At 30.4% G+C, this 26,135-nt stretch overlaps 3 protein-coding genes and 1 long non-coding RNA gene across 13 annotated transcripts in view; 2 read left to right on the forward strand and 2 right to left on the reverse strand.

The window, feature by feature from the left end:
• LOC115878317 (transcriptional regulator ATRX-like) overlaps positions 1–6,844 on the forward strand; it is a 47,140-nt gene extending 40,296 nt beyond the window's left edge. For 5 of the 7 annotated variants that reach the window (XM_030894777.1, XM_030894771.1, XM_030894772.1 and 2 more), the window contains 5 exons: positions 2,595–2,723; positions 4,429–4,543; positions 5,892–6,293; positions 6,350–6,524; positions 6,639–6,844. In XM_030894777.1, the coding sequence (XP_030750637.1) occupies positions 2,595–2,723; positions 4,429–4,543; positions 5,892–6,293; positions 6,350–6,524; positions 6,639–6,658 (841 nt within the window). In that variant the 3' untranslated portion in view covers positions 6,659–6,844. The remainder of the gene's footprint in view (positions 1–2,594; positions 2,724–4,428; positions 4,544–5,891; positions 6,294–6,349; positions 6,525–6,638) is intronic. The other 2 variants (XM_030894775.1, XM_030894773.1) reach the window with 1 other exon arrangement.
• A 2,219-nt stretch (positions 6,845–9,063) lies between these two features.
• Positions 9,064–10,452, reverse strand: LOC115878330 (peptidyl-prolyl cis-trans isomerase B). The gene is made up of 2 exons (XM_030894801.1): positions 10,200–10,452; positions 9,064–9,686 (listed from the first exon to the last, which is right to left on the reverse strand). Exons 1-2 carry the CDS (start codon positions 10,383–10,385, stop codon positions 9,159–9,161), a joined length of 714 nt encoding a protein of 237 aa, XP_030750661.1. The 5' UTR covers positions 10,386–10,452; the 3' UTR covers positions 9,064–9,158.
• A 1,889-nt stretch (positions 10,453–12,341) lies between these two features.
• Positions 12,342–14,426, reverse strand: LOC115878324 (proton-coupled folate transporter-like). Of its 4 annotated transcripts, none has more exons than XM_030894793.1 (9): positions 14,302–14,426; positions 14,071–14,245; positions 13,760–14,017; positions 13,536–13,710; positions 13,306–13,486; positions 12,873–13,251; positions 12,686–12,811; positions 12,517–12,631; positions 12,342–12,468 (listed from the first exon to the last, which is right to left on the reverse strand). In XM_030894793.1, exons 2-9 carry the CDS (start codon positions 14,132–14,134, stop codon positions 12,363–12,365), a joined length of 1,404 nt encoding a protein of 467 aa, XP_030750653.1. In that variant the 5' UTR covers positions 14,135–14,245; positions 14,302–14,426; the 3' UTR covers positions 12,342–12,362. The 4 variants fall into 4 exon arrangements, with proteins under 4 accessions (XP_030750653.1, XP_030750652.1, XP_030750654.1 ...); XM_030894792.1 differs by having other exon boundaries at positions 14,298–14,404; XM_030894794.1 differs by having other exon boundaries at positions 13,306–13,361; positions 13,443–13,486; positions 14,071–14,400.
• Positions 14,427–19,212: 4,786 nt separating this feature from the next.
• Positions 19,213–21,471, forward strand: LOC115878341. Its single transcript, XR_004049502.1, has 2 exons — positions 19,213–20,440; positions 20,532–21,471. It is a non-coding gene; the product is annotated as an uncharacterized LOC115878341 (long non-coding RNA).
• The last annotated feature ends 4,664 nt before the right edge of the window (positions 21,472–26,135 follow it).

Below are 26,135 nucleotides of genomic sequence, written 5' to 3' on the forward strand. Positions count from 1 at the left end.
TGAAATTTTGTGGATTTGTCAGTCTTTACGGAGCTTATTTTATGTTATTTATTATTTATTCTACTACTGATAGTTGTATAAAGGTAGTAAATCTAGATGGAAATTGTGGCAGAACTTAAATGAACAGTGACACTATCGCGATTTATCGAAAAAGACTCTAAAAAAAGTTGGTTGTGTAGCGTGCGGTAGATCTCGGCAAAAATTGAGTGAAATAATGGAACAACTTTTCGCTAGTAAGTGACTATATAATATATATACGTGTAGTAAACCGATCATTTATGAAATTCACTTAAATTAACTAAATTATATATTTTTCTTGCATTTTAGCTTTTATTTATTACTTGTCAAAGATTAGATGTCAAAGAATTTAGATACGTTAATTTGACTTACCTGCTTCAGTTGCGTATCGGATGTTTGTGTTAATAAATACTTATTATAACTTATCTATTTTTATTAGAATTATATATTTTTATAACAATTTTAATAACTACCAACATTTATTCACAACGTAAAATAAAACAACAAATTATTGAGTCTACCCCACATCTACCCTACATCATAGTTTTATTTTTTTTAAATGAAATTAGAACGACACTGATAAACCGGAATTTAAGTCGGCCATATTTGAGGCCCATCGCGGTGTACCTAAGATTTTTGATATGCTCCTTCCTTAGTCTTCTTATTCAAAGAACTAAATAAATTTTATACTTCATTAACATTTATTATTTATCGATGGCAACTTCATTAATGTATAAGACTTTCTGCCTGGGCAGCGAGTATTAACCATAAACTGTGCTCTGGGTCTAGAGTTAATTTTCACTCAATTTTTCCTCCACTTGACTTCAAAAGACACAAAACACATGTAATAATACGAATCAAAATGCATCATCTTCCAAAACGCAGGGTATTTAACAAAAGTTGACACAAATTTATAACATAATTTGGCAAGACTTTGACAAGCGTCAAAAATGACAAAAATCTAAAGGCGAGTTCATACGCATCGGCGTCCGTTTGTCGTTCATCATTCCGTCAAACCAATAAAATTGAAATACGATCTGTCATTTTTTAAATAAACCAATAAAACTGGTTAAAAACAACAAGACACGACGCATGACGGATTTATATTTAAATCCATCCATACATAACTTAAAAATTATTAGAAACTTTTTTTAGTAAAATAAGTAGATTGGTATGGGACGTCATCTGCTTTTCTTCTGTCATCGTCTGTCGAAATCTTACCTGAGAAAAAAAACAGAGTATATATTACCGTAAAAACGAAAAAATTCTACCATTTTTCATGAATTTTTAAATTTTCTCTAAAAAGTATAAACGGGATTAACTATTTTAGAACAAGCAAAATTGTTTACGAAAAATGCATTTTTGCCAAATTGTCAATAATATAAAAGCTTTTCCTCTTGTAAAGATAATCCGGGGACACACTATACATAATATATTTAAATTTTGTATAGAAATTGAAACTTAACCAGAAACAATAGAAAATTGATATTGAGAAAGGAAATGTTATTTTTCTTCTTTTTATTAGGTCTTTTACATATTTGACGTTTTCTTTCATGTATTTTCAATGGTATTTTCCCCAAATTGTCAAAAAAGGAAAGAGACGCGTAAACGCCTATTCTTGCTTTAAACACGTACAATATGTTTTAGACTGCAATTTTTACCCTTAACATCTTTTTATCCAAATAAATACCCCTTATACATACTGGGTGTTCCTTAATGACATGCTAATATTTAAGGGGGTAATTCCTGGACATATTCTAAGAAAAAAACTTCATATGAATGTATGTCCTAAACACCTTAACTTTTGAGATACAGGGTGATCATTTTTTCTAAAAAAATCTTTTTTTCATATTAACTCCGATGCTATTACAGACATCTTCATGAAATTTGATACACGTTTTCTATCCATCAAAATGCCTATTTTAATGTACAATTTTATGTATTTTAACCAGTGACGTCCATACGGATTTTGAATTGAATATTTTTGAAGGAAAAAATGGTACGCCACTGACTTCTCTTAGAATAAAAATTATTTTTAAAATCTTCATTCATTTCTAAAAAATTTCATCTGATTTTTGCTTAAAAAATAAAAATCATTTTACTTCTTGACCCTGAAGTAAAATGTCGCTTATAATCGCTAAAAATCTGATGCGGTGATTGTTTTGTGGAAATCATTTCTAGCATCGCATCGGCTGAATGGAAATTAAGAGATAGGTACAACAACAAAAAATTGTAGGCCAAAAAAATACAGTTTTATGCATAGAAGACGTGCATGAAATTCCATAAAGATAATTATAATAACCTCAGAATTATGAAAAAATGTTTGTTTTTGAGAATTTTACCACCCAACATCTTACAAGTTAAGATGTTGAGGACATAGATTCATATTATTTTTTTTTCTTAAAATAGGTCCAAGAATCACCCCCGCCCCCTCCTAAATATTAGCATATCATTAAGGAACACCCTGTATATACATATAGGGTGTAAATGAATAAGTGCAAAATAATGCAGGTGATTCGCCACATGATTTTTTTTGTTCTTATTTATAATTACACCCTTTTTCATACGTATTCCAGGGCTGTCCAGATCCGAATTCCCTCCGAAGACGATTTCTATCCAATAATACCTCATCTCAAGCTCCGGTCCCCAGGGTCCAATCGCATGTTTCACATTGTCAAATTACGTAATATAAAAACTTATTCACGGTAAATTCCTTCACATATCCTGTCCTTCCTTCATAATTTATCTTATTACTATACAGGGTGCTACAAATTCGAGGTACGAGTATTGGTATCTCGGTAACCGTAATAGATACAAGATGGTTAAATTGGGGCAAAGTTGCGCCTTGGAATGTTCACAAAGATGCCATTAAAAGAGTTTAAAAAATTTCAAGTATTCGAAATTTCAAGTTTTTTGGAAAAAAAACGGATTTTTTTGAAAATCAATTTTATTTTTTCATGTCGTTACTTTTTAGAAAATCAAAAAACTAATTGCACATTCTCTTAACCACTTTATTAGGGCTATCTGATAGTATTTTTAGATTTTCACATTAGCTGATAATTTGTAAAATACAGAGGCCGACTTAATTTGTTTAAATACGGACCTGCATTTTTTATTTCAGTTTTTGAAAGAACTCGGTCTCCTGAGTACAATGACTTGCTACACTTTATATTTTTATTTTGTTTCGGACATTTGAACACAACTAATTTAAACTAATTTTAAAGCCGGCTCTGTATTTTTTTAAATATTTAATCTATTCATCATTACAATATTGATAAGCCTTCAAACATAACAATGAAGTTAGGTAAAACAATGAATATGGAAAATCAAATGCAATAAAAATGATATAAAATAAATAATAAAAATATAATATAATATAAAAAAATCACATCACTTCCCCGGAAGACGAATTGGAAATGGTAGAGCAGTATAATGGCCAGCGAGGTTCCTGGGCCTGTTGTCAAGGGGCGTTTGTAAAAGTGAAATCAATATTCTTCAACATTAAGTACAGAGTTAGAAAAGTTAAAGAGTACAAAATGCATTCGGAAGTATAAGAAGATATGTTCAAAGAGTTATAAATAAAATTGGACGAATAATAAATTTGTTCAGTAGAGAGGGTGGTAACCCTTTGGAACATTAGAGGCATTAGAAACTGATTTGTAGAATTAAAAAATTATTAGAAATTATTTATTTATAATAACTACGATTAAATATTATGCATATTATTAGATCGTACACTGAGATTTCAAATTCACAATAGAAAAAGTTAAAAATAATATCTTTAAATTGCTGATCTGGATATTATTTATTTGAATATTTCAATTGGCTCGATTTTCCTTATTCAATGTTAATTGGCGCTGATCAATATCGTTGCCATGAATATAATCAGATTAAATAATTTAAAAAATCAGAGTCGGACTTGAAATTATTTTAAATAATAATTAAATAGTTTTGTTGTTGTTAAGGTACCCAAAACAAAAAAAAAGTATAAAGTGTACATATCGTCCGTATTTAAATAAATTAAGTTGGCCTCTGTATCTCACAAATTATCAGCTAATTTAAAAATCAAAATATATTAACAGATAGCCCTAATAAAGTGGCTATGAGAAAGTCTAATTATTATTTTTTATTTTTTAAAAAGTGGCGACAGGAAAAAATAAAATTGATTTTTAAAAAAATCCTTTTTTTCCAAAAAACTCAATCAATCAAAAAATGCAATCCTTGAAATTTTTAAAACTTTTTTGATGGCATCTTTGTGAACATCCCAAGGCGCAACTTTGCCCCAATTTAACCATCTTCGTATCTATTACGGTTTCGGAGATACCAATGCTCGTACCTCGAATTTGTAGCACCCTGTATATATTTCGAAATAAAAACATATATTAAATAAAACATACCTATATTTTACAGGGTTAAACAACAATTACCAGTAAAAACTTTCGATCCTAAACTGAACGCAAACCATATTTTATCATCGTCAAGCGCACCATCAACCAGCAAAGTTGCTGATGTTTCAAATACTAAGGTTTGTAAATATTTATAATAATTATGACGAATGTTTTTATCTACCGTATGGTGGCATCGGAAGACGGGACATTGTAAATCCCATGTAAATTCTGAAAGGGTCAAATATCTTACTATGGATAATTTTATGCAAAAGTTGTATTAGAATTTTTTGAAGAGGTTAACACCTCTGTGCTTTCGTCTAGAATTTCGTTTCATTTGGAATCGGCATTTAAATGTTATTTGCAAAAATCTACCTTCAAATTACTAAAATTTTATAATAAGGTCCAGAGAAACCTACAATTAAACTACCAGCGAAAAATGTAATTTTGTCATTGTTAAATTCGATGTAACATTTTGTTTACAAGAATTTTAAGGTACCAACATGGTACCAAATAGAGTAATTTTGTATAAAATATGATTTTCACAACTTCTGAAATAGTTACAATGGTTAAATGACATTTTGCTGGAAATAGCATCCCCGCTGTGTTAGATATGTTCGCAGCCCTACTTACTTACTCTTACTATTATCATTACTAAACAATTTTGATATCAAAAGGAAAAAAAAACAGTGTCTAATCATCAAAAATATTCCAGTGATAGCCCATATGCACGTCCCTGGTAAATCTGTCGACACTTTTTTAGCATTAAAATATATCGCACTTATATTTTATTATTACCCATAAAATTTCATTCGAATTGCTAAAAAGCACTTGTGAAAAAATTATTTAAATTATAATAAATCGAAGACTTTTTAAGATGAATTTATCGACACTTTTTTAGGATTAAAATATATAGCACTTACGGTAACTTTTACCCTCAAAATTTCAATCGAATCACTAAAAGTACTTGGAAGAAAATTACAATAAATTGAAAGATTATTAAAACTTAACACCCTGTAGTTACGAAACAAAGCAGAATCGGCCCTATGTTGATATGAAAAATTTTATTTTTACGCGAGGAATCTCCCCACGAGAGATGAAACAGGTTTTTTGAAATGCCCTGTATACCGAATATTTGACCTTTTTAAAATTTACATGGGTTTCCTATATCCCGTGTTCCAGTACACCACACAGTAGATATTGAAGTGTATTTCAACTTGTTATTTGTCTATTTTCTCTATTGGTATTTTCTCTTCATCTAAATGTAATTTATAATGAAACTTTCATCAAACAACAACATCCAGCATTTAAATAAAATAATAGTTTTATAAAATATAAAGAAATAAAATAACTTTTTAAAAACGATATCTCAGATAATCTAGACAAGTTCTAAAATATTTCTGCCAGAGCCCCACTATGTTTACATATTTCTCTGAGCGAGGTTATTGTGATGTCATATGCTATGCTTAACGGGAAAAATCATTTTAGACTACTCCTCAACGACAAGGACAAGGAGTTTTCCGAACTAATCCTTCAAGTGTGAATACCTTCAGTATAAATACTACTGATAAACCCAAACCTGTGGGTAATAAAACACTCAAAGAAAATACGACTAGGCAGTCGTTGTTGCAAGCAAGAATGCGAGACTACATGAAACACCTGCATCTGTTACAACAACAATCTTCTAATAAAAATAAAGAGAGCAGTGCCTTAAGACCAAACCCACATGCTATCATCAACAAAATAGGGCTACCGAATCAAGTCAAACCTCAAGTAATCCTGAAAGAAGCACAAAAAACATTGTCGCAAGAAGCTTTGAAAAAGGAAATGGTAACAGGGAAACAAAAAATGAAACCGACAAATTTTAGGAATATTACTATTCTACCTGTAGTAAGCATTTATATGGTTTGGTAAAAATATTGCTACTGATATAATTTAATTTGTAGAATTCTCGGATTATTGTGCAGGGTGCTCCATCTTCTTCCAAGGTATCTAACAAGGAAAATCGTTCCTCCATGTCGGTGAATGAGGCTCTTAAAAGTGTATCTCAGGCAGCGACTACAAATTTAATGAGAAATTTAGTCCAGAAAGGTGTTAGTGTTCGGGCAATTAACAATACAGGTGATATTCTACTTTAAAATACTTTATAAAAGATGATATATATATATATATATATATATATATATATATATATATATATATATATATATATTTTATATATATTTTTTTTTTCAGATGTTGTTCATTTGAACTGATTTTTTTAGTGATGAAATAAATTAATTTTAAGTTATATTTTAGTTATTATTATTTAAATGAGTAGTGCATAAATTGATATTGCACTGCTGTAATATTGTAGACATTATAGTAAAAAGAAATTATACCTATTATTACTTCTAAAAAAGGATTTGTTGTAACAATTTTGTAATAAATTATTTGAAATTTTGTTTTTTTTGTAAAAACTTCTATAAATATCCCAAATATTTTATTTAGAAACAGATATAAACTGTAATGCAACTCTTTCTTCTAAGTCGTCTTTCAACACCAATGTATCCAATTGCCCTTCTTTGAAGAGATGATTCATATTTACTCTATTAAGAGTGGAACAGCCTATAGTAGCGCCGTATGATCGAAAAAAAATACGATTACTCCGTCAAATAAAGGCCGCTCTTTAGCGGTTCCGCTTTGTAGGGAACCGAGGCTTAAGAGACTCTTTAGGTATGGCCATCCGCAAGGAAATTCAATGAGTTTTAAAATTTTTGTTGTCGTCCTTTAAAAGACCGTTTATTCTATATTTGCTTACATGAAGTTTATAAAATACAAAAAAAATCACTTATTGTGTAATTACATATCTATATCTATTACACCCCCAGCAATAACATTAGAGAAATTAATTAGTTAATTATTATGAAATGCTAATTTTTCGCTTTTTAATAAATACTAAATGTAATTTTTCTATAACCCTCGTATAATCCTGTATATGTAAAATTGATTTTTCGACCTCCCCCTATTTCGCTTACTTACAAATACTTGAAACCTTTAATTAGTTATTCTATGCTTGAAATGTTTTCTATGGAGTAGATAATTTTCTCTTTGATAATACAATAGCTAGAGTCTACGTCCGACTAGTGTACTTGGGCACCCAACAATGTTGCCAAGTTGTAATAGGTTTATTGCTTAGATTTTTATTGAGTAATAATCTAAAGGCGCATTCTCACGACTCGCGTACTTGACAAACAATAATTGTAATTGGTATACAGGGTAATACACGGTGCGTCGGGCATCTACACAGAATTTCAAGTTATTTGGTATAGGAACTATGCCGCACTCCTGCCAGACCCTGTAGGCCAATAAAAAATACTTGCCAAGTACACGAGTCGTGAGAACGCGCCATAATATTTACATGATCAAGATACTTATTTAAAATTTGATTAAAAACTAATTTCAAATATTTTTGTTTATGAAATTTTTTAGATACTTTAATACAAAAACATTTGATATAAGCTACTAGATCTTAATGTTCCCTATATTCTATTCAAAGTGAACGTTTTTACAATCTTTTTTTAATTCAAATGTTATATTTTGTTTATAAAAATATATTTGATTTATTAGTAATAATTACTTTTGGTAAAGTTTAAGTTTTCACCAGATTTTATTCAGAATGACATTAATCATACCATCTACAGTACGTCTGTCCGTTCAGTAGCTACGGGGTATCCGTGAGAGGGGAAACAATATTCTCTCGATGTTTTTCGTAAAAAAATACACGACGCGTCCCATCAATAAAAATTCGACAAATTTGCAAGTAGCCAATAAAATGAGTGGGCGGAGCGATTTGCGGTGACGCACTCGTCAAATCGACGTATAAAATATATCGCTATTTATTTAAATGTTTTTTGCCCGCATTCCTTTCATAGACACAGATCCAGCAGACGTACTGTAAAAATGAAAATCTCAAAGAATGCAAAAATGCTGATGAATTATTGTGTGTGTAAATGCGTTAATACTAACTAAAAATGTTGTTTTACTTTTTTATAATAATAAGTTAAGAGCTATTTTGTTTGTTTTTAGTTCAGATGGTTTAATAAGTTTTCTGGGGTTTATCAAAGGGTTTACAGTACGTCTGCTGTATCTGTGTCTATGAAAGGAATGCGGACAAAAACATTTAAATAAACAACGTCGTATTTTATACGTCGACTTGACGAGTACGTCACCGCAAATCGCTCCGCCCACTCATTTTATTAGCTACTTGCAAATTTGTCGAATTTATATAGATGGGACGGGTGGTTTAATTTTTTACGAAAAACATGGAGAGAATATCGTTTCCCCTCTCACGGATACCCCGTAGCTACAGAACGAACAGACGTACTGTATCTAAGCTTCTTTTTTGTGCTAAAAAGTTTTCTTTTTGAATACCATATGCTCGAGAAAAAAACGGCGTCTAGCGTCTGGCTTGGAAATGAATATCGATGACATTCCCCATACAATTTTACATATAAAATGACAGCGATCTTTATTTTAATAGCCCATCGCCAGGTTTATTTTTTTTTATAACAGAATGCCATAAAAATGATATAAATATAACTCCGATATGAACTGATATGAAAATTTCAGATTACAGAAAAATTCCAAGAAGCTAACTTTTGAAAATGAAACACTCATATTTAGTATAAAAGTTTTTTTATTATAAGAAAAAAATATGAATTTTTATCACACGAGGAACCGATATGGAAAAAAACGTGAATAAAAAAATTATTTTTAATCTCTGGCATCTTCTTTACTGACACCAAAAGGTTCTGAAACTTCCTCGACTCCACTATCTGCGATTACAACATCCTTGACAGGTCTATCCCTGCTGTCTGTCTTGGTACTCTCAATTTTCCGCACTACATCCATTCCCTTGAGTATTTTGCCAAACACTACGTGTCTACCATCCAACCAAGTGGTTTGTTTGGTGGTAATAAAGAACTGAGATCCGTTCGTATCCTTTCCGGCATTAGCCATTGACAACCAACCAGCACCATAGTGTTTCAGCTTGAAATTTTCGTCTGCGAATCTCTCACCATAAATGGATCTTCCACCAGTTCCATCGCCTTTAGTGAAGTCACCTCCTTGGATCATGAAATCCCTGATTACACGGTGGAACTTGCTACCCTTGTAGCCTTCACCGGCTGGTTTTAGGGCTAACTGTTTGAAGTTTTCCGCTGTTTTGGGTACGGTTTTACCGAAAAGACCGATTTCTATACGACCTATGGCTTCGTCGCCGATAGTTATGTCAAACCATACCTAGAAAAATAATTTTATTGGTGTGATAATAAAGAACTTAAAAGACTTCCAGTACTAAAGAACTTTAAAATTTACAAAGAATATTATTAAAGCTGAAACAAGATTAATTCTTTGTTCAGTGTTTTCTATTTACAGCAGAGTAAAATGAATGGTATACTGGGCCTATATTACAGATATTTTTAGAATCCCTATAGAAGACAAAGAAACATCAGAGGGAAAACATAAATAAACAGCTCCCTGTGGCGTTTTTATTTAAAATACCCAATTCATTCCACTTTTGCAGTAAACGGATATTGTACTTGTGCCAAAAATCAACGTCAGCTTTTCAAAATTTCAATGTTAAGGACATCACTACGTTTCCAATAAAAAGTCCACGTTTTATAGATCTTTCGGTTCATATTCTTCAAATAAACCGTTAACTTTACTTAACAAATTAGCGAAATACTGAATTATAAGTCGGACAAAAATCAAATAGCTTACAAAGCAGCCTGGATTTTCTAACTAAAAGCTTACCTTTTCAGTGACTTTGGGGCCTTTTTTAGAGCCACCATCACCGGAAACTTGCACTATAACTAAAAGGGTCATAAGCCCTACAAAAACTAAGAATAACGATTTAGCCATTGTAGACTGACGCACCCAAAACCTCCGCAAACTCACGTAGACTGACATCTGACATTGGAGCTGACAAATGACTGACATTTATGACTACGGAGATGCCGCTGCGGTTCCATTTCATTTCATTGCGCCGGTTGCTGTGTTGTCAGTTGTCAGGCTAATTTTATCCGACTCTTAATTTAAAAGCAAACGTTATAAGCTTATTTTTTCCGAGTTTAGCATTTTATTAGGAATATTGATCAGTCAAACGACTAATTTTTTGTCCAGTATATTAAATTTGTTAAGTAATATCTGTCTAATATATTAAATTATTGATGTATTTGACAACGTTGTACTTATCTCTTATCTTCTTGAAAAAACGTGTATTAAAAACTTGTTAAAAACGGTATTATCTTCAAGAACTTCAAGAGCAAAATGCATAAAGGGAGAAGGACCAATAAGAAAGAGACACGAAAAAACGGGATATTTTTATCTCCAATCGGTGTCCAGCATGTATGTGTCCAATCTCCCAGTAGACAGAAGACAGAAGTAAGAAAAGAAAACATGGTTTAACTTGTACCGGGTAGTAAAATGGGGTGAATAGAAACAGTTTCGTAGGCTATTAGCGATATACCGGTTGATAAAAATGTGGTATTATTTTCCCGAATATTTTAAAACATGGGTTTTTGTTTGTTCTTTGCGTATAAATATAATTTGATTTTTGAAAAATATGCATATAAATATTAAATAAAAATAACATTTGTGTTTCTATTCACCTGCTATTCGGGAGAATAGAAACACACATTGATGTTAAGGTTTTTATCTATTCTATTTCCAACAAGGTGATTAGAAACAGTAAATTATTACATATTTAAGTAGGTTTAACAATAATTAACAATACATATAATATAACAACTTACATGTACCAGCTTATGTATTACTTTAAAAATAAATATTTTATTTATAAAGTTTTCGCGCCATACAAAATAGGTGATAAATCGATCTCACATTTATTGATCAGCTGATTGACAGCAGTGTTGCCAGATGGAAAAAATAAAAAGTGGTATCGAGTATTTAAAAAAATGGTATTTGACTGAAAAAAAATGGTATTTTTACTTTTAAAGAGGATTTTTATAATTTTGATACTATGATTAACCGTGGATTAACCCCAAAAACCAAACGAACCTCAATTTGGTTTGAAAACATCGTAGCTGTTGGTTATCACATCAGTTTTGAACTCAACAAGGCATTTAAGTTTTTTTTAACATTTTATTTATGCAAAATAATAATAAAAGAAATAGGTATAATTAATATAATAATAAGGTAATATGAACATTTTAAATAGATAGGTAACATAAAATATATTATTAATAATTCAACATTAATAATCTACATATTTGGCTCTGAAAATATAGGTAAAACCATAGACTTAGAATAAAATAGGTAAAACTTTTCAAAAAATAATACCTATAAAAAATAATAGAGATATGAGATAGCCTAATAGAGATGTGCTTCATATTTTTAGTAGATGTGGAAAAATAGATTGGTTTGCATTAAAAAGTTTAAAAAATGTAGATCGCTGGGATTCTAAAAAAATGGTAGAAAAATGGTAACGTCTTCAAAAAATGGTAGAAAAATGGAAAATGGTATACTCAAATTTTTTGCAGGTATCAAGGACGAAAAAATGGTATAGATACCATTTAAATGGTATATCTGGCAACACTGATTGACAGAAACAGTGCTGCCACAGATAAAAATATAGTTTTTACATTTTATTGTGTATTACCAATGATAGAAAAATTAGATATGTCGACTCTTGGTATACCCGACTCTTTTTACTTTGAATATTTTTAATCGTGATTTGATTTTTTTCAGAAATTTTGTTTCTATTCACCCCTATGTTTCTATTCACCCCATTTTACGGTATCTGTTCTGTGGTTTAACAAGAGCTTAAAACAATCCATGCAACCAAGAATACACTGAAAATAAAAAATTAAATATTCAAATCAGAAATATGATCAGAAACAGAATCCTTAAAAGGACAATTATTCTAATAAAAGCAAAGATTAAAGTAAACTTGATTTAATTGTCTGTCTCGTTTTGTGGTGTAATAACAGAATCCTGATTTTCGTTAGATATACTAGAATAAGGTGTTGATTGTGTTCTTCGTAGTAGCCATATCACTACACTAAAAAATTAAATATTAAATAGCTATAAAATAACTTTAAAGACTTACAGTAAATAAATTGTATTCATTGCTTGCCCACTGCCTGTGACAAAATTGAATATACCGGGTGATGAACCCATAGTGGCATTATATAAAGTAGTAAATAAGGGAGCTCCAACAAGGCCTACAAATCTGGCTTAGACTATGTACAATATTTTTGTCATAATTTAATATCTACCCAATAAATTCGACATAATAGTAAAAACAGCGAATATTTTAGCAGATTCGTTATCCTCAACTAGTTTGGAGAGCATAGATTTTGTCATTGGTGAAATACAAGTTGAAGGAATTTTTATCACAGCAGCTAAAATTATTATTCTATACATATAGATAATAAAAGTTGTAGATTAAACATTAACACTAACCAAAATAGATTAACCAATCTACTTGAGCTAGACCTTGAATAAATGCACCAATAGTCATAGTGACGAACCCAATTAATATTAAAAATGACTCTTGCACTTTCCATTTGTGATGAATAACATACACCAATATTATACTTCCTAAAATCCAATTAATGGAACAAAAACTGCTAAAATAAGTGAACTGTTTAAAGGTCCAGTGAAACTGTTCTCTCATAAAAAGAAATATGACACTAGTATCACCAGCCACTGTAGTGAAATATATTGCTAAAGATACTACCAACAAGAGAATTATGCTTCGGCCATAACCAGGTCTTTCTCTTAAAGTTGTTTTAAACATTCCAACAATATTTTGGGTTTGAAAAAATCCCCTTATCTTATTCTAAAACAAATAATTGGTAAACAAGTATTGCAACTATTGTTTTTCTGGCATTACTCCTGTTTCTATAGTCTCCAGCGATTCTGGAATCAATAATATCACATACAAAAGCCCTAAAAACAAACTAAGCATTGCTATAAGATACACCATCACATAATTTGTTGCACTCAAAAGATATGGACTTGACAAATTACCTAAGAGCACTGCAGCACCCATAAAGGCTTCAAAAATACCCATCCTAATAAAAAATAATAATTATACTGTAAATCTAAACTTATTATACATACTGAAGCCCTCTATGTTCTACTGAAGTTATATCAGTTAAATAAGCTAATAAAATAGCTAAAAATGATGCACCACCACCTGATAAAACAACTGGAATTGTACACATCAGCATGTACCATGGAGAGACTTCTTCTAAAGCAGCAAAAGCCGTCATTATCCACATCATTACTGTGTAACCTATGTAACGAAATTTTAATTTGATTCTGTAGATTTTCTCTGTACAAACCTATAAAATTAGCCACAATAACTGGTTTTCTTCCAAACCTATCGCTCCAAGAACCAACAAAAAGACATAAAATAGCCCCAAAAACTGAATCTATGCTAGTTTTAGTCATCATAATAACATCAGCCTTCGGCTGGACTATTTTTTCCAATGCCTCTGTAGTTGCATTATAAACATTACCCAATAAGGAACAATTATTTTTATCAAATCCAAGTATGAGATAACACGTCCTATAGATAATTAGATTTGTATTTAGAGTATCTAAAATTTATTATGTTAATTTTTTTTATTTTTTTAAAACACATAATACTTACTGATTAATGAAAAACTAAAAAATGCAAAAAATAAAGGAAGTTCAACAGAAAATTTTATGGCCATTTTTGGGAAAAAAAATTAACGGAATTTTAAATAAATCTGCTCCTCAGGTACAAATCATTAAATAGTTTTGCATTTTCTTCCAACAAGGTTCCAACAGAATAGATAAGATATCTTGAAATTGAAGAGCATTGATTTCAAGTATTTTGTGATTTTGAATACTAACATACGGTAATTCCCATTGGTGATAAATCCCCGATTTGGCTTATTTTTAATTATAAGCATATTTATATCTGGTAAAGGTGTGGATCATGTGTGGATCAAGGATGTGGATCTTGTGTGGATCCGGTGGCTGACCTTGAAGCCCATATTTGCTGCATTTGATCATCGATACTACGCAAGCGCACATCGTCGATGTTGCCAAATTGCAGTTTATTTTCGAATTATTTGTAGTTGAAATTTTTTTTTGAGTGTTAATCAATAATAATACAAATTCTATAATTAATTTTATAATTTCAGATTTATCTTGATATCCAAAATTAAGGAATGATATATAAAATTGTAATAATAATAACATTTATTTATATATTTACATTAGAATTAAAAATTATATCATTTACGGATTTTTTCTTAAAGGTTTTAAACTTATTGGAATTATTTTATTTCTTTCAAGTCATTTAATTTCTAGTTATTTACAGGCAACAATAGTTTTGATTATATGTATTGATGTATTGAAGTACTACCATGACGAGTCTTATAGAAAAATACACGTCAATGGGAGATAGAGGTAACATTTTACCTATAATGTTACTAATATAATATACTTTGATTATAATGTTTGTATCATAATTTCTTAAAAATATCAAGTTAGTGGATTAATAGCAATTTTAGACATATATTTTATCGAAGAGTGTGGTGATAAGACAAAAATAAGCTTTATGTTTTATCTTTTTCTCTTTAGAAGGGAGATGGTTTGTGTCGCAGAATACATTACAGTATTTAATATCGTGTACTTTGATATTCTTTTCTTAATTTACTGTAATTTCTTGTTTCCTATAATGCCAAATCTTGACAATATGGTGAAGGTTGAGTTTTGATCTTATTAGTTTTATACCTGTGTTTATACAAGACCAAATTAAGACTTAGTTAGTTTGTGATTTATATTAAGATCTTTCTTATAATATTTGTTATGTCTTAATCTTAATACTATATTATGCTTTGTCTGGAAAATAAATGTTAAAATATCTTAATTTTGCATATCCTATTCCATCCTTCCATTAGGAAAAATATGGTTTATAAATCATATATAGGTGTAAGAATAGAGAAATCTTAATGTAGCAGAAAAAATAATGCAATATATGTATAAGCAGAATTAAACAAGGTAACTGTTAATGTTGCTGAAGCTGATTCTACAATTTTAATTACGGAGGCTAAAAGGCCTTTTAAGGTCTCCGTAGCGTTGATGGAATGTTAAAAAAACTATTATGAACATGACATGGAGCTATTGCATTTAAAAATTAAAAAAAAAAAAAAACTTGGACACATCCCTTTTAATTTCCCGAATTTTTAATAAAGCCCTTTTTAAACGTAGCATAATATTCTAGAGCAATTAGATTAATTATAGGAATCTAGAGCTTTATTTCTATTTAATTTTATTGACTATGAAAATACATAATAAGTGTTCACGTGTTGTGCGAAATATTAAAATAATAATATAAATAATATACCGGGCGTAGTATGATTGAAAAAAAAATAGTGTCAGCGATGACTATGAAATGAAGATTGCTGTCATTTTATATGGGAAATGTCCTCAATTGTCATTTCCCAGCCAACTGGACGCCGTTTTTTCGATCATACGGTATATATTGACAAAAGAACACTGAAAAGCACATATTTGTTTTCTACTGAAAATAATTCCAAAATAACTTGCAATCTGGCAACATCGAAGATGTGCGCATGCGTAGTGTCTGTGACTATATGCAGCAAAAACTCGTTTCAAGGTCAGCCACCGGATCCACACCATATATTGGTAAAGGTGTGGATCCGGTGGCTGACCTTGAAGCCCATATTTGCTGCATTTGATCATCGATTCTACGCAAGCGCACATCGTCGATGTTGCCACATTGCAGTTTATTTTCGAATTATTTTTAGTCAAAAACAAATGTTTTTTGACTTTTAATCAGTAATAATAATATTTCAAATTCTACAATTAATTTTATAATTTCAGATTTAACTTGATATCAAAAATTAAGGTAAGAAGGATAATGGAGATTGTGAAGTTAAGGTATTATAATTGTAATCGGAGTTCTAAGTAATATATAATAATGTAATAATAATATATTTATTTATATATTTACATTATAATTAAAAATTATCATTTACGGATTTTTTCTTATTAGTTTTAAACCTATTAGAATTATTTTGTATCATCAATATGACACATTTATTGCAGCCATTGTAGGTATATATTTTATCGAAGAATGCTGATAGGATTAAAATAAGTTTTATGCTTTATCTTTTTCTGTTACTGTTTTTCTGTTACTGTGTGTACTTAATATCCTGTATATTCTTTTCTTAATTTACTGTAATTTCTTTCCTATATAATACCAATATCTTGATAATATGGTGAAGATTCATTTCTGATCTTATTAGACTAACTTAAAACTTAAGTTAGTTTGTGATTTATATTAAGATATTTCTTATAATTTTTTTATGTCTCAATAGGGAGTTTTCGTTGCTTTAAAAAAATTCAACGGTACGGTTAACGGATACGTCACCATAACCGCTATTTTGACAGATAAAAAAACAGTTTTCGGACTTTCGGTTCATCGGTTCGGAGCCGACATACGATACGATAACCGAAAACTGACAGCTAAGCATAGCCCGTAGCGTAGTGTTTTGATTTTTGGTTTTTGTATTGTTATTTGATTTGAAAGTGCTTTATATGACTTTATTAGGTATCACTATATAGGATGGACAATTTAATGTTATTGGACTCTAGTGATGAATCGGATTTGGAGGATGCTATGCTGTTGGAAGGGTTTGAAAACAACATCGAATATCGAGCAGAACTTTATGGGGAGTTCAACCTAGAAATATTATCTGACCAAGAGTGCAATTCCCAACGAGTTTAACACAGATAAAATAAATAATCAAAACATAAACAAAATAGAATGAGGTTAGGTTAGATCTGTATTCTTCAATGTTGTGTTTCTACTGCGCTAGTGCGCATGCGTACCGCTATGTTAACGGGTTTGGCTAACGTCCGTACAATATCGGCAGCTAGCGGTTACGATATACGATAATCGAAATTGAAATGTCAAAGTTATCAATTAGCGTTAACCGGAATTGCAATTTGTAAGCAACGAAAACTCCCTAATACCTCTACTACATATTATACTTTGTGGTGTGGAGAATAAATGATAAGATATCTTAATACCTGCAAATCCTTTCCATTAGGAAAAATATTGTTTATACATCATATTATATTCTAATAAGAAAATCACATAAATTGTGTGTAAGATAGAAAAATCTTGTTGCAGAAAAATTAATGCAATATAAGCAGATACAAAATAAGATACCTATTAATACTGCTCACTTTACAGTTATAATTACGGAGACCTTTTTAAGGCCTACGTAGTTTTAATGGAATGTTATAAAATCTATTATGAACATGATATGGTGCTACAGCATTTAAAAATTCAAAAAAAGAAGAAACTTGGACACATCCCTTAATTTTGCGAATTTTTAATAAAGCACTTTTTAAACGTAGTATAATAAATCTAGAGCAATTAGATTAGAGTTTTATTTCTATTTAATTTTATTGACTATGAAAATACATAATAAGCGTTCACGTATTGTGTGAATATTAAAATAATACCAAAATAATATCGTATGATCGAAAAAAGTGGCGACAGCGATGACTATGAAATAAAGATCGTTGTCATTTTATATGGAAAATGTCATCGATCCTCATTTCGCAGCCAATTGGATGCCGTTTTTTTTCGATCACGGTATACATTGACAAAAAAACGCTGAAAAATACAATATTTGTTTTCTTCTGAAAATAATTCCAAAATAACCTGCAATCTGGCAACATCGACGATGTGCGCATGCGTAGTATCTGTGACTATATGCAGCAGAAACTCGTTTCAAGGTCAGCCACCGGATCCACACCATTACCAAAATATTTAATTTTTAAAGAGAAAAGTCACAAAAATATTTCGGACAAGGCAGGTTTTGTGGCAGTATGATACATATTGCGGGTTTTGTTGCAGTATGATGCATATTGCGGGTTTTGCTACACTATAAGGCCCAATGACTAAAGAATATAAGGACATGTAACGCCCCTGTACGGGCTGTAGTAGAATTTGTGACGTTAGACGCCATTCGTTTGATGCCAAACAGTGAGTCATCATCCAGTCACCAGCGACAATTTTAGCGATTTTTAATAGTTTGTTGTGTGTAGTGAACTTTGTATAAACTTTGTTACAATGGTGAATTGTCTAGCTTTCAAGTGTAAAAGCCACAGCGAGAAGAAAGAGCCAGGAGTTACGTTTCATAGGTAAATAAACAGTCCACTCCAACCTTTTAGCGTTTTCTTATTGAATTCGATAATTATTCTTCAACTTCAATTAACATCTATATGTACTTGATATGTGCTATACGTCGATACTAGTTTTGTACCGTTTGTTAACATTTTAATACGTTTTTTTCGTAATTAATTAGGATGATACACCATAGGTGTAGTCAAAACAATTATCAAAAAATATAAATATTGCTTCAAACAGCTAGGTTAAGAAAAATATGTGCCACGGCACTGTTTGATGCCAGCGTCACAATTTGCTGTCGGGTCTTGGGCATAGAGCAAGACGGTCTTGGGCATGCTTTTGTTAGTTTGTCTATGGTCTTGGGCTCTCGAGAGCGGAATCCACAGAATACACAAGCAAACGTCATTTTGGAGATTGCGATTTTCATTTTGGAGATTGTCATTTTGGATAGTTTATGTTATCTGTGGATAGTTTCTAAACCTAACTTTTTTAGTAAACAAAATAAATCCCTTGCAAATCCGTTTTGTCTGATTAAACAGTTTTGAATATGTTAGAAGAGTTTGAGGATATTTTGGACCATGTGGAAGAAGAAAATCGTCTTCGAGTTCCAAAAAGATATATACGGGATGCAGGAAATCCAATAGAAATGTTTAGCGAGGGGGGATTTATGCCGATATAGGTTTAACAAGGCTACAATTACAGAAACTATTTTACCTCTTATAAATTGAAGACTTGCAAAAACCTACCAATCGTGGTTTACCCATTCTCCCCGTTATTCAATTACTAATTTGTTTACGGTTTTATACGACTTGTAGTTTTCAGATATTAAATGGAGACATGCTTGGTATTAGCCAACCTACAATAAGCCAGATTATCAAGAGGGTGTCCATTTTAATAGCAGAACATTTGGGTGAATTTGTATGATGCAACCATAAATGGTTGAACAGCATTATTATTCCAATGATACTGCCTTCAGCTTGTGCAGATGATAACAACAAATGGGATACATATATTAAGAATATAGAAAGAGCTATAAATACATCTGTGAATAAATCCACTGGCGAAAAAAACTCCTGAATTATTATATGGATATATTCCGAAGATTGAAGATGGATAAGTGAGATTATTGACGGTAGAGAATGAAAAGTATTCAATTACCTGAAAAATTGAGAAAAGAGGTCAAAGAACATATAGAAATGGAACAAAGGAAGTATAAAAAAATTATGATAAACATATAGATTTAAAGGTATCACAAAGATAGGAGACATGGTCTATATGAAAAGTGCTACTAAATATAAGGGACTATTTACAGTGACACAAGTTCTACCCCATGACACAGAAAAACACATAAACAGAAGTATTTAGAAGAATATGTTTAATGTTTAATGAATACTACTTTTGGTTTATTTAGTTTTGAATAGTTTCATAAATTTTTAAAATCTTTAAATATCATAAATTTAGAATGAATATTTTTTTTATTGTTGTAGGTAATTTTTAAGTTAGTTTTGTTAATTAAGTCTTGGAGACTAAGACATAGTCAGGTTGGACGAGTGTCAGAGAATAAATTAAATTTATAAGTAAAGGCAAAAATTGTCAGTCACTGATTTACGTAGCAGACTAGAAAAAAAAGAATAGAGAAGAATGTCATCTAGACGAGAAGAAATAAGGAAGCAGTAAAAACGCAATAATCATAGAATGTGTATTGTGAAATATTATTCTAAATAAAACTATAAAACATGGAGTATCAACTTTATATAGAGTGGTCAACTCAATAAGAATACAGAATTTACACCAAGGAATAAAATCTTGAAAATTATAGGTATACGGTATACATCCAATATTGTATATTATGTGATATGATATTTATATAAATATTCATGATGAAGAAAATAAAAAGACAATTTTTTTAGTTTTAATGTATTAGTGGGAAAATTCTGTGTGACCAGTTAAAACAAGCACTTAACTGTCTGGTCATAGTGAGCGTAAAACTACTAAGAAATCATATGTTATTTAAGTATAGAAAAACAGTATTTTTATGATAACTAATAATAGACTATAAGAAATTACTTAAAATATGTTACATGTAAATATATAAACACTAACTTAACACTAATAGAAAAGTAAATAAAATTATTATATAGGTACTAGTTACCTTGGAACATTACTTAACATATTACATAATTACTAGATATACATATATTAATACAATAAATACATTAATTTGCAAAATGTTGAATAAGATTTCTTCAAAAATCTAACCCTCTTCCTTTTTATTTATAATTGGAATGTGTAAATTAGCATCTTCAAAATTATCTAAATTTTCCCTTAAACCAATATTATGAAGAACAGCTGTTGCACAAATAATAGCAACAGTTGTTTTGTAAACCTCGGAGAAATGGAAGACGTTTTTACCAAGTCCCAAATAGCCTTTCAACATTTCGCTTTCTTCTATGGGCAAAGTTATACCTGGTTTCTTGTTGATTACCTAGCTGTAGAACAGAAGTCAATAGAATTGGCCTACATCTATATGCATTGTCTCCAAGAAGTAAATCACGAATATCACGCCTTTCCATTAGCATTCTGACTTGACCCTGGATATCCAACTATAATATCCATAATTTCCCTTTTGGGACCTGAACATTTAGACTAAAAAAAATTTTTGCGATTTTGAAATACTTCCACATTATTGCATTATTCTTGATCTGGCTTATTGTAGGTTGGCAAACACCACGCAAGTCTCTATTTACCATCTGAAAATTACAAGTCGTATAAAAGTGTAAACAAATTAGTAATTGAACAACGGGGAGAATGGGTAAACCACGATTGGTAGGTTTTTGCAAGTCTTCAATTTATAAGAGGTAAAATAGTTTCTGTAATTGTAGCCTTGTTAAACCTATATTGGCATAAATCCCCCCTCGCTAAACATTTCTATTGGATTTCCTGCATCCCGTATATACCTTTTGGAACTCGAAGACGATTTTCTTCTTCCACATGGTCCAAAAATATCCTCAAACTCTTCTAACATATTCAAAATTCAAAACTGTTTAATCAGACAAAACGGATTTACAAGGGATTTATTTTGTTTCCTAAAAAAGTTAGGTTAAGAAACTATCCACAGATCACATAAACTATCCAAAATGACAATCTCCAAAATGAAAATCGCAATCTCCAAAATGACGTTTGCTCGTGTATTCTGTGGATTCCGCTCTCGAGAGCCCAAGACTATGGTGTGTAAAAACGCGAATTGCGATTTTGCGAAACTGCTCTCATTGGTCCAATTTTACTGATCATGGCGGCGCTGTCAGAAATTTTAAGATTTTGGCGATTCGCAAGATTTAAAATTTGGGGGGCGGGAAAATTAAAGTGTTTTCAACTTTTTGCGAATATTCGCGCGATTTTAAGGTACGCGTTTGCGCAGAATGGTGTTGTGATCCGGTTATCGATTATTTTGACGACGCTGCTGCAAAGTAACTGAAAGCATTTCTCCAGTTGAAATGGGTGCTCGTACATAATATCCTGACAATTTTTCAACTTCAACCAAGTTATCAAACTCCTATACAGACAATCTGTGAAAATTCCTAAATTTTTTCTCATTTTTCTTCCTTATTTTTTGAATTAAACTGCGACAAGCACCTTGTTGCTTACGAAATTTGAATATTTCACATGTCCCAAATGGCCCATAAATGACCTATAAACCTGTGCTATAAACCCATTCTCTTCTACGTTTTAACAATAAGTAAATGGCAATTTTACACCTTATTCTATTCCAATCCCACAATCGTAATCGATATTCATAATTATTAAACAAATTTAAACTCATATTGTATGCTATAAAATATAAAATAAAGATCGTAAACACGAATAAATATGTATAAAACAAATTAAGTTATCTCAGGTTATGATTTTTTTTTGGTAACTTTCAGTGGAGCAAAAATGAAATGTCCCTAAAAATTCGCGACTGTATGAAATAGGTCCAAATTTTGCGAATATTTTTTGGCGAATCGCTTTTCGCAATTCGCGATTCGCGTCTATATGAAACAAGCTTAAATTCTGTGCCAAGACCGTCTTGGCGTCTCGAGATGCAACTATAAATACCAGCCCAAGATCACATCCTAAATCCTAACTTGATTTATTAGATAATATGCTTTTTATTAAAATTAGGTAAGGAAATTGAAATGGATAAGACCAAAGGATAAGACGTCAGTAGTAACTCTGGTAGTAAGGTATTAATATTATACTTGTGTAGTAAAGAGGCCTATGAAAAAATGCAGGATTTGCAATAAGTAATAAGGATTTTGCTGCAGTAACCTAATTTGTAGTGAATTTTTTATAGGAATAAGCGACTTTTAACTGCAGTTTGGGACTATGTTTATGTAAATTTCAGGGTCCCAGTATAAGCTTGATGCTGTCATGATTTTATGAATCAGCAATTTTAAATTTTCTCAATACAAACCTTCATTTGAAAATGTAGACAGAACATAAAAACAATTTGACTGAAATAAAATAACATTTTATTTGTTATTATAAATATGCAAAAATTATACACATAATCCTAGCAATGTGATATTAGGTACAAAATCTAATACAATTACTTAAATGTAAATGATCCTAAAATGTATTAATACAAATGAAAAATTAAAAAAAAGAATAGATAAATATCTATGATCTACTAAACTTATCGGTAATGGTGTGGATCCGGTGGCTGACCTTGAAACGAGTTTTTGCTGCATATAGTCACAGACACTACGCATGCGCACATCTTCGATGTTGCCAGATTGTGAGTTATTTTGGAATTATTTTCAGTAGAAAACAAATATGTGCTTTTCAGTGTTTTTTTGTCAATATATACCGTATGATCGAAAAAACGGCGTCCAGTTGGCTGGGAAATGACGATTGAGGACATTTACCATATAAAATGACAGCGGTCTTCATTTCATAGTCATCGCTGACGCTATTTTTTTTTCAATCATAATACGCGGTATATTATTTATAATTATGATTTTAATATTTCGCACAACACGTGGACGCTTATTATGTATTTTCATAGTCAATAAAATTATATAGAAATAAAACTCTAGATTCCTATCTAGATTATTATGCTACCTTTAAAAAGTGCTTTATTAAAAATTCGGGAAATTAAAAGGGATGTGTCCAAGTTTTTTCTTTTTTTTTTAATTTTTAAATGCTGTAGCTCCATGTCATGTTCATAATAGTTTTTTTAACATTCCATCAAAACTACACGGAGGCCTTAAAAGGCCTTTTAACCTCCGTAATTAAAATTGTAGAATCAGCTTCAGCAAACATTAACAGTTACCTTGTTTAATTCTGCTTATACATATATTGCATTAATTTTTCTGCTACATTAAGATTTCTCTATTCTTACACCTAATTTATGTGATTTTCTTAGCATATATATTTATAAACTATATTTTTCCTAATGGAAGGATGAATAGGATATGCAAAATTAAGATATTTTAACATTATTTAAACAACTTAAATTCCAGACCAAGCATAATATAGTATTAAGATGAAGACATAACAAATATTATAAGAAAGATCTTAATATAAATCACAAACTAAGTCTTAATTTAGTCTTGTATTTCTATTATTATTATATTATTCTTATAAAACTAATAAGATCAAAACTCAACCTTCACCATATTGTCAAGATTTGGCATTATAGGAAACAAGAAATTACAGTAAATTAAGAAAAGAATAACAAAGTATACGATATTAAATACTGTAATGTATTTTACGATACAAGCCATCTCCCTTCTAAAGAGAAAAAGATAAAACATAAAGCTTATTTTAGTCTTATCAACACACTCTTCGATAAAATCCACTAACTTGATATCTATGCTTGATATTTTTAAGAAATTATGATACAAACATTAATTATAATCAAAGTATATTATATTAGTAACATTATATAATAGGTAAAATGTTACCTCTATCTCCGATTGCCGTTTATTGTTCTATAATAAGACCCGTCATGGTAGTACTTCAAAACATCAATACATGCATATAATCAAAAACATTGTTGCCTGTAAATAACTAGAAATTAAATAACTTGAAAGAAATAAAATAATTCTAATAAGTTTAAAACCATTAAGAAAAAATCCGTAAATGACAAATTTTAATTCTAATGTAAACATATAAATAAATGTTATTATTAATACAATTTTATATATTATAATACTTTCATTTCACAATCTTCATTATCCTACTTACCTTAATTTTGGATATCAAGATAAATCTGAAATTATAGAATTTGTATTATTATTGATTAACACGCAAAAAAAATTTTTCAACTGCAAATAATTCGAAAATAAACTGCAATTTGGCAACATCGACGATGTGCGCTTGCGTAGTATCGATGATCAAAAGCAGCAAATATGGGCTTCAAGGTCAGCCACCGGATCCACACCTTTACCAACTTATCTATACATAACACACAGTCCTTATCCATATCTTGCATAGATGCAGTTTTAGTTTTTATTGCCTCAAAAACAAATTTATTTAATCCGGAATATATTTCCCAGTTATTAGTTAACCTATGGAGAGTGCTCTCTTGGAAGGTAAGCAAAGTGGCTTTCTTAAAAATGTATATGCATTTGGACCATAGACAAACTAACAAAAGCAAGACTTTTCAAAGGATTGAGGAAGTCGAATTATTGTTTTTGCGCTGGCCAGTTGAGACAGAAATCATCGCGCAGTCGCACTCGTCAAACCTAACCTAAATAAAACGAAAAACGCTTTTGCCTTGAACCATCCTTGAACGAACTGTTGAATGTTGAATTCCTGATTTTGCGTTTTGTTTGGTTTGGTTTGGTTTGGTTGCCTTGAACCATCCTTGAACGAACTGTTGAATTCCTGATTTTGCGTTTTGTTTGCTTATTACTATTATTTTATTAGCGTACAAAACGAAAACAAATAATTTAATACATTTTACATTTATGAAGAACATAATAATTACTGTGATTATACATATTATTGTGATTACATCGCTAACGTAGACAAAACGAAGGTCCTACAAATTGACTGTAAGTTATAAGAATCTCTATCTTTTTAATCTTTTTATGATTTGAATTTTCGTGCTTTATATTTTATAATAGACTCGAAATGTTAATATTTTTGCAAATTCTTGTGAAAATGTGAAGTTTATGTTTTTGTTTTATATTTGAAAAAGTTGTATATTTTTAAGATGTTTCTTGTTGTTCCTATTATTAATATTATAACATACATAATTATTTTTTTGTACCTTTTGAAGAATGCTTTTATTTCGTTTACCATAACTGTTGTTTTTTTATCATCTTTTTTGTTATTTAATAAGAGGAATACGTTTTCGTTTATTTAACTTTTGTTTTTATATCTGTTATGTCCAGAAATTATTGTTTATTTTACCGATGGAAATAAATTTATTTGATTTTAATAAACGCTTTTTAATTAAACATCCTTGTCTAAAAGGCTACTACAAAATACACAATCCATAAGTAAACCGTCCTCGTCTAAAA

The sequence above is a fragment of the Sitophilus oryzae genome, unplaced genomic scaffold (genome assembly GCF_002938485.1).
Source record: "Sitophilus oryzae breed Bouriz unplaced genomic scaffold, Soryzae_2.0 scaffold_1508_pilon_pilon, whole genome shotgun sequence".
Classification (NCBI taxonomy): Eukaryota; Metazoa; Arthropoda; class Insecta; order Coleoptera; family Curculionidae; genus Sitophilus; species Sitophilus oryzae.